This window comes from Mycetomoellerius zeteki, unplaced genomic scaffold, assembly GCF_001594055.1.
Source record: "Mycetomoellerius zeteki isolate Tzet28-1 unplaced genomic scaffold, Tzet1.0 scaffold529, whole genome shotgun sequence".
Taxonomy (NCBI): domain Eukaryota; kingdom Metazoa; phylum Arthropoda; class Insecta; order Hymenoptera; family Formicidae; genus Mycetomoellerius; species Mycetomoellerius zeteki.
Window position 1 is genome coordinate 61357 of NW_017257533.1, and position 9419 is coordinate 70775.

The 9419-nt window shown below is 38.3% G+C and overlaps 1 protein-coding gene and 1 pseudogene across 1 annotated transcript; both read left to right on the plus strand.

The window, feature by feature from the left end:
* On the plus strand, window positions 1-2649 carry Pex11ab (peroxisomal biogenesis factor 11ab). The gene is made up of 4 exons (XM_018456001.1): window positions 1-155; window positions 240-342; window positions 1885-2000; window positions 2077-2649. The coding sequence occupies exons 2-4, from the start codon at window positions 287-289 to the stop codon at window positions 2562-2564; spliced, it is 660 nt and encodes a 219-aa protein (XP_018311503.1). The 5' UTR covers window positions 1-155; window positions 240-286; the 3' UTR covers window positions 2565-2649.
* Window positions 2650-4719: 2070 nt separating this feature from the next.
* LOC108727764 (uncharacterized) lies at window positions 4720-6821 on the plus strand (annotated as a pseudogene).
* Window positions 6822-9419: the final 2598 nt, after the last annotated feature.

A 9419-nucleotide genomic window follows, 5' to 3' on the forward strand; every position in this document is an offset into this window, starting at 1 on the left:
GTTCTTTTTTTTTGTAATTTCTTCCAAAGTGCAAAGTCCAATATAACTGTTGTTAGCTCGTGATAATGGAAAGCGATCGTGAAAGATATGCAGTTATGACTTTAATGCAAAACACGTAAAAGAGCGATAAGAAATTTACTTTAGATATTTATCTTGTAAGACCGTCTAAACTACCGTTTTGAACATGAATGATTTTCCCCAGTATATATTAAAATAATTTATCTCTTTGTTTTTGTTAGTTACACAATTGTGAATTAAAGTAAGATTCTTTTGTTTGAAAGAAACTATGGATATCTTTGTAAAGTTGAACGAGCAAACGGCAGGGAGGGATAAAATAATAAGGTGTGTCATATTATACGATGATGAAATCCTTTATTTCTTTCATTCACTTGTACATCAATGTATATTACTCGCTGTTTACATTATGCTGAGCATTATGCTCTTTAATCATCTTAATTTCAAACTAATACAATTTTTGGTAATTATTGAGTTTAGAGGCTTCACCTCCGATCTTGATAAAATTATTCTCATTTGGCATGTTTTTGCATGAAATGGACGAATCTGACAAAAAAGTGTCGCTCTCTCTCGCGAACCGAGATATTAAATATTAAAGTTGACAGATATTCAGGTTAGGAAATCTGTTACATCAGTGACATAGAGGGTTACACAAATTCTCTGCTTTAAAACAAATTTACTGCTTTACAAACACAAATTCACTGCTTTAAAAACAAAAATTTATTGTTCTAAGCACACAAATTCTTTACATTATATTATTTGCGCGACGTCTTCTGCGCCTGAATTCCGTTAATGAATATATACTTATCATTTTCTAATCACGCGAATTAATGGCTGCGTTCAGCAGAGAAAGCAAAGATTTGTTATACGGATTCTTTGCATTAGCAGTGAATTCATGTTTTTAAAGCAGTGAATTTGTATTTTTAAAGCAGTGATTTTGTGTTTTTATAGTAATGAATTTGTGTTTGTAAAGCAGTGAATTTTTATTTTTAAAGCAGTGAATTTTTATTTTTAAAGCAGTGAATTTGTGTTTTTAAAACATTGAATTTGTTTTTAAAGCGGTGAATTTGTGTTTGTGAAATAGAGAATTTGTGTAATTAATGCAGAATGTATACATAGTGCTGTATCGAGTGGAGAAGACAGGTATCTTAATCTCTAACGTCGCGAATTTTAACGCTTAAGCCTATTTTACAATGTGCTTTTTGTTTCCTGTTTCTTGCTTTTTGCTATTTTTTGTATTTTATCTTTTTGCCTCTTATTCCATTTTTCGTTTTCTGTTGCTTGAGATAAACGTTAACGAACTTCAGAAGAAATAGAAAACACATACCAAGAAATATAATTGTCAATAAAACGATCACAAAGACGAAAAAAGCAAAAGGTAAAAAGCAAGAAACAGGAAACAAAGAGTACATTGTAGAATAGACTTTAATAACTCAATTCATGAGGCTCAATTCCGACTGCTGCGTTTTTTTGCCAGATTCTTTCGTTTTGAGTGAAAAATGCATCGAATGAGTACATTTTTATTAAGATTCTAGAGGAGGATCCATATTCTATAAATAATTACCAAGAAGTTAAAGCTTTTTTACAATCTAAAATGGATACATAAGTAATAATATATAATTTTCTTATATATTATTATTTACGTATCCATTTTAGATTGTAAAAAGCTTTCATTCTTCTCCATATTATTTATAACCAGAAGATTATATGTATTTAAACGTTTCTATTAAGAAAAAAATGTTAAGAATTTGCAATTTATATTGAAAAAAATTTATCACATTGGTACATTAAAGTTATATAAATTATGAAGTACTATGCTTTATTTAGCAATATCATTAGAAATAATATCAAAAATTATTTTGCTTGCAGATTACTTCAATATGGAAGTCGAACGTATTGGTACTATGCACAAAGTGTACACAGTACAAGATACTCCGCAGAAATTTTAAGGAGTTTGGAATTCACTTTTAGCTCATTTCGAAAATGTAATTATAACTTTCTGGTTTGTAGAAACATGTTTTTATAGCTGACATATAAATGTTATATATTTTTTCTTTCTAGTGCTGCGCTTTGGAAGATGCTTAGATAGCTTCTATTTGGCCTTAAAAATGATGAAGTATCCTGATCCTACGGTGAGAATAACATTAACCATGGCAAAGATGGCAAATGCTTTGTACTTACTGGCAGATCATTTTATCTGGGTTGGCAGAGTAGGAATTTTACGAGTTGATTTAGAAAAATGGAATAAAGTCGCTAATAAATATTGGTTACTAACTATTGTTATGAGTTTAATAAGAGATATTTATGAGATTATCAAGATTTTGGAACACAAGAAGAATGCATTTAAACAATATCATATATTATCCTGTTTAAAAAATCACAAGGAAGTAATGATGGATACTGTTAAAAATGGATGTGATTTATTAATTCCACTAACAGCATTAGGTGTTACAAAATGTACTCCAGGTACAATAGGTTTACTTGGAATAATTTCTTCATTAATTGGTTTATATACAATTATCGATCCAATTTATAAATTGTCTCCTTAGGATAAGTTTTGTAAACTCATGTTCTTATATATGTGAATGTACAATATACATTCATTATATTATTCGTATATGTACATATATGATGAGATGGAGGGAGAGATGGGGGGGGGCAATTACATACAAATGTATTTAGAAAATAGAGGTAATATTCTTATACTCTAAAATATATTATACAATTTTAGTTATGCTTATAATGAAGTTTATTTACTGATTAAATGGAAAAAATATATAGACTCTTTATACATAATCTTTCCATTTTTTAAGAGATATACTTAATAGTTATTTTACGAAACTTTAAACCACACTCTAAATTTATCGAGTGGAAGAATACCTTCCAATATCATCAAGAAGAAAAACGCTGCTGTAATTCTTAACAATATATTTACACAGCATACACAGAAATAAAAGACACAAAAATTTACGGATATAATAAAATATTGAAATTCATTTATTTGTGCTTTCTTGTTTAATGAGTTGATAGAAAATGAATTTTATTCATAAATAAAATCTTCAATAGGTTTGATTTACAACTTATGTTCACACAGGATTAAAAATAAATAATTAAAAACAAATTAACATTGTAAAATAAATAAACAAGTAAAATAAATAAGTAAACCTGTGAAATATCTAAAATATTATGATATGCTTACGAATTTGATAATAAAGTAAGAAACAGGTAGCAAATCAGTGCAGTAATGCTATAGTCACAACACTTACATAGCCCAACATTTAAATTTCGTAATGTAACTCTAGTATGCCATCTTTCCAAAGTTTCTTTGCCTTTTACCCAATGCAAATGAAAACTAAAGTTCTATATTATAAGAGAAGCGCAAACGAAATTCGCTTGCTGATTGGATGCCTCCGAGCGACGTTTCCGAATGCAGCCAAAGCATCTATACTCTCTCTCTCTCTCTCCCCTCCCTCCCTCTCTCTGAGGATCATGTGTTAGATTCTAGAGGTTATGCGGGGTCTACAATAGAAGTCGTAGCCAAGAAGACTAGAAATAAGGAGGATCAACTCGTGCCAATAGCGGTAGTGGGGGTGAGGCAAAAAGTGGCGACGGATAACTTCCCCCACTCTTGCGCTTCATTAGTCCTCTCTGTCGCTCTATATAGTCGTCGCTCTGTCGTTCTATAATCGTCACTTTGTCGCTCTTATATCGAACTTTCACACAATGTGCAGTGCCGCTGTATGTGAATAACTGCGGACGTTTTTTGACTCACCCCTACCACACGAGTTGATCCTCCTTAGTTCTAGTCTTCTTGGTCGTAGCAGTCGTAGGGTCTTAAGGGGAAATATACATGCACTAGCATGGTCGAAAAAATCGATTTTTTTTGCATTTTCTTGAAGCTTGAGGTCTCAAGAATATCTGGTGAAAATTGCAAGTCAATATCTCGATAAATAACGAAGTTACAGCCGAGAGAGTGAACCGTCTCCGAGAGCGCGCCATGCCGCCTGTTTTGCGGCCGAGCCGAGAGGCAGGGAGCGGCAAGCGACCCTTCGAAGAGAGCGTGTCTAGACCTGTTTTACGATTCTATTGTGTTTTCGGGCGTGCTCGGGTCCAGGTATAACGGAAATATCTCACGACCGTTATTCTTTGCCAGAAATTGGACGCGTTTCGTCAGTAGCTTGCCGTTCGTGCAACTGTGCGTTATAGTGAGTTTTCGTCTGTGAATAAATATTCTGAGGAAAATGGATAACAGATATAAAGGTTCTCGGGAAGCTCATCCGGATCTTTTCGCAAAGATCGAAACAAGAAGAAAATACCGCCCAAAAATCGACATACTGCCGAAAAAGTAGAACTTTCCAACGAGAATATTAGTTCCAGTGCCAAAAAATTGAAGACTGATCGTGAGACATCCGTACCAGAAGATCCAAACATCGGGTATCGAATTTTGAATTTTCTGACAGTATTTTCTGTCTTATCGGAATGTATAAAATGCAAAAAGTGTGATAGTGATGTTCGATTCTCAATAGAAAGCACTCGAGGACTCGGTTTTAAAATTGTAGTTTCGTGTTCATCGTGCAAACCGACTTTCATTCCTTCGTGCTCGTACATCAAGACAGCTTACGAAATAAATACACGATTCTTTTTTGTTATGCGTTTATTGGGGATTGGTTTGCGTGGAGCTATGAAATTTTGTGGCCTCATAGATTTACCGCCTACGGTTCAACAAACGACGTATGATATGATAATTGACAACATTCATTCTGCTGCTTCAAGTATTGTTCAATTGGTGTTAAAACAAGCTGTAAAAGAAGAACAACAGGAAATAACAAAACAAAATTCGAGTGATGATATAAAAAAAACTGACCGTTTCAGGAGATGGTACGTGGCGAAAACGTGGTTTTACCTCATTATATGGAGTTGCAGTTCTCATTGGTCAGTTGACAGGAAAAGTCATTGATTTTATTGTAAAGTCTGCTTATTGTGCTGAATGTAACTATTGGAATAAACACGCCAATACCGAGCAATATCAGGAATGGAAATCTAATCACGAAGAAAATTGCCAGGCGAATCATGTCAGATCGGCAGGCAAAATGGAAGTAGACGTCACGAAGGAATTATTTTCAAGATCTGTCGAAAAGCATAGAGTTATGTACATTAATTACATCGGGGATGGCGACTCTAAGACGTACACGGGATAAGAGTACCCAAAGCAGTAGCGTCGCCGACCGGTATCGGTTCCCCGCGCGAGGCGGGGAACGTTCGCAGGCCAGTCGAAGGTTAACCCGTACGACCAACAGCGGGCCAGGCCCGGTGACGGCGCTAGGTCCGTTAGCCTCTGTGTACCGTGGCGCGCGCTTGCGACGGCCTCGACGCACAATCGTAGTGAATGCGAAATCGTATGGTGATGAGATTGAGATTATAAAAAAAGAATGCGTGGGACACGTTCAAAAGCGAATGGGAACCCGTCTTCGCGAATGCAAGAAAAAAAATTCTGGAATCGGCGGCAAAAACAAATTGACGGCAAAATTTGTAGACAAACTGAGCATTTACTATGGCTTAGCCATTCGAAGAAACAGTAACTCCAAGGATGACATGAAAAAAGCGATATGAGCAACATTCTACCATTACGGCTCAACAGACAACAAGCCTGAACATCATTTTTGTCCCGAAGGCCCCGAATCGTGGTGTAAGTGGCAACAAGCGAAAGCTAAAGGAGGACTGAGGAATTTCCGTCACGATTATTCAGCATTGCCAAAAACGGTGTTAGATGCCATCAAACCAATTTACGAAGACCTCAGCAATGACAAATTGTTGGAACGCTGTGTTGGCGGATACACACAAAACAGCAATGAGAGCTTCAACCAACTTATTTGGAAGATAGCTCCAAAAACGATGCACAGTGGGGTCAAAATCGTTAACATTGCTGCATTTCTTGCAACATGCACGTTCAACAATGGTGTCACGTCATTGTTAGAAGTCATGAACGTGTTAGGAATATCGGTCGGATCGGGCGCGCACTTGTATGTACGCTGCGCAAGAAGACGAAACTCGCATAACGAAAGCCGAGCTGCAAGCGCAAGAACAGACGAAAGAAGGTCGAATACGGCGCCGACAACAAAATTTAGAAGACATGAACATTCCGTCGACCGTAGAAGATTTACATTATGGGCCTGGTATCGATGATTCCATGTAAGTTGACAAATTTCATGATTTATTTATTCCCAAATTTTCAAACGCGTTTTTCTCGAAACCACGTTTTTCAAATCGGTACCCAAAATTTCTCGAAAACCAATGAACCGATTGCCTTGAATTTTTTTGTGGTTATTCTATACATTATTATCTAGTATTTGTCATAGGATTTTTTTTCCGTTGCTTAGTTTTTGTTTTATAGGCAAAATAATAACTAATTTTTGGTCGAAAAATCGCTATGTTATGTTCAAACGTCCGCCATTTTGTCATAAATCGATATTTTCAAAATCGGCTATGACAAGTACTAGATTACAGTATCTAATTTAATAATCTTTTTGGTTTTTTTGTTTCAGATGATTTTTGAAGAAACGCCAGTACCGTTTACCCGGATTTTTTTTACGGCGCTCCGAAGATTATACAACCTCGTCAATTTTTGATTTTTTTAAATAAAAACATTCTTGAATGTGTATACTTTTAGATAGAAAAACTCCCAATTCGAAATTTCAAATAGTTTTCCTTAAAAAAATTCACAAAAATGACCTTTTTTTCCGGTTCCTAGGTGTATATCTCCCCTTAAGTCGTAGGAAATTGACCAATCACAGTCGAATATGAGAAGAATAATCAACTGTGATTGGTCAATTTTCTACGACTTAAGACCCTACGACCGCTATGACTTCTATTGTAGACCCCGCATTAAGTTGAAGGTACTACTACGACCGACCGAGGGACTCGGCCAAATCGTACGAAGCGGACTGGACCGAGACCATAGAGTTTGGACTTATGTTAAGATACTATACGCAATAAATAGTTTAAGTTCTCATAGTGAATAAGCAGCCAGCGCAGGGTCGCACAAGTTATGGTTAGTTGCGTGCCAACATTTAGAAATAGGACTTGAGGTAAGATGGACGCTATTTTGTTTATCGAGTTACGTTTTTCAGTTATAATTATTAAGGTCCGTCCCCATGGATCAATAAACGAGTTACATTTTTCAGTTATGATTATTAAGATCCGTTTCCATGAATCATTAAACGGATTAGAGTTTCCGTTAGTATTATTATAATTAAGGTCCGTTTCCATGGATCATTAAACGGATTAGATTTTCAGTTATCACTATTATTAAGGTCCGTTTCCGTGGATCATTAAACGGGTTAGATTTTCAGTCAATAGTATTAGGATCCGTTTCCACGGATCATTTACGCCCGGTAAACCGTAACGGGTGAGATTTTCAGCTGTCGTTATTAGGGTCCGATTATTTAGACCTACCTTAGAACATGGGCCCCGACGCGCATTCAGTATCCACGCCAGACAGACGAAGTGGAGCTAGGACCAAAATTCCTATGCGAAGGGGAAATGGCACTAGAGTCATCCCAGGCGAGGAAAACCGGCAATGGGAGACACGGCGAGGAACAGGTCACACTCAGAAGGAGGTACACCTACAACCACACCAAGTGGACACGTGATCCGGCCAGACGGGACCACCTGGGACCGGGACGCCAGGTCCAACGGAACGAGGAAAGGTCGAGGACACCACTGACGGATCCAAAATGGAATTTTGGATCACGCCCACGATGGTGGACACGTGTTGCGAGCCAGCGGATCAACCTGGAAGGACCGGAGGGATGTCAATCGGTGGGCCAGGAGAAATGGATGAAAATGATGGTTCGAAATTCCGAATCAAAATGACGCAGGCCGTAGGGGACACGCCTCTTGGATCAGCGGAGCGGACGAGAGGAGCTGGAAGCGGGTCAGCACACCAAGGAGAAGGAATATAGCGTAACGACGGTGCAAAGTCCAGAGGTCGGGAGTACGACCCCATAACAGCCTGCAACGCGTTATGGTTAAACCATATATTAGAGCGGGTAACGGTGGGATCCTCCCAGTCGAGCGGCGACCTGGAGCAGAGAAAACAAATTACACACTTATTAACAACGGCACTTTCCTCAGACGTGGAGTCTCTGGAAAGGGTGGCCGACGACAGGCAGGGTCCCACTATGCCGTTCCTGGCGAGAAAAGGAACGGGCGAAAGCGCGAGAGAGCGCCGAGCGCTGTAAGCGCTCGGAGAAAGCGCGGAAAAGCGGGGGAAGCCCCTCGCGACGCGCCGAGAAGGAGTCGAGTCTGAGACGTCGAGTAGAGCGGACGAGTAGTGTGATACCGGAACCGTAACAGCAATAAGTTGGAGAAGATTCGCGAGAATACAAGCGTACCGATAGGAAACGATTTAAGGACCGAGCAAAGGGATCCGTCAAGGTCCCAAGAGCGCGATACGCGATTAAAGGGCGAAGAGCGATCGGAATCGCAAAATTGAGATCGGCTGTACATATGTATATATTTTTGGACAAATATACTCAAGTGTTGTTTTGTTAACAAAGATCTAAATTGTTAATTGTGAGACCTTTCCTTCCGGGTTACTGCGGTCATATCCGAGGCTGGAGACCGAGCAGGGGTTCGGAGCTAACAGGTGGGACGCAGCTGGGAGGTGGTCGAGACCACCTTCGTCTTTGAAGGTCAAAAGACGTGGCGACCGAGACAACAGTAAGCCAGGCGGGATCGAGACTAAGCGATCGGAGGGTGATTCCGGTCACACTACAATACATTATTTCTTCCGAAGAAATATCAAGTTTTATTTTTCACGAAATTTAATCAATCAGAAACATTTTTATTTTCCAACATCATAAACGATGTAAAATAAGAGATTACAAAAGTTGCGAAATATCAATCGAGAAATGCAGACTAAATCGGTACATGACATTAATATTTCTAAAACATTTACTAGGTGTACAAATAAGTTTCCGGGTTTCACACATGGATGGCGCCAACGACACATGTAGTCGACATACATGTCTGAAGTTGTTTATTTTTTGTAGTTGCGACATCTAACGACAATAATCAATCATAATATTTCCAGTTTCGCGACGAAAAAAAATTTTTATGCAACAGTGAAAATGTCGGGTTTTGTGCCAAAAAAACAGCATTCGCGGGAAGTCTTGCTTTTCTGCTTTCACTTGGGCAAAAATGCAGCTGAAGCACGTCGTTTGCTTGAGGAGGCTTACGGCGAACATGCACCATCGAAAACAACCTGTGAAGATTGGTTTAAACGCTTTAGAAGTGGCGATTTCGACATTGCGGACAAAGAGCGCTCCGGAAGACCGAAAACAATCGAGGACGCCGATCTGCAAGCGTTGTTGGATGAAGATGACACGCAAACTGAAAAACAA

Bases quoted from the DNA above. Each gene is read 5' to 3' on its own strand.
- Pex11ab (XM_018456001.1), top strand. From the start codon at position 287: ATGGATATCTTTGTAAAGTTGAACGAGCAAACGGCAGGGAGGGATAAA. The intron at 343-1,884 runs GTGTGTCATATT...TTTTGCTTGCAG, and splicing joins GGGAGGGATAAAATAATAAG to ATTACTTCAATATGGAAGTC. The intron at 2,001-2,076 runs GTAATTATAACT...TTTTCTTTCTAG, and splicing joins TTTTAGCTCATTTCGAAAAT to TGCTGCGCTTTGGAAGATGC.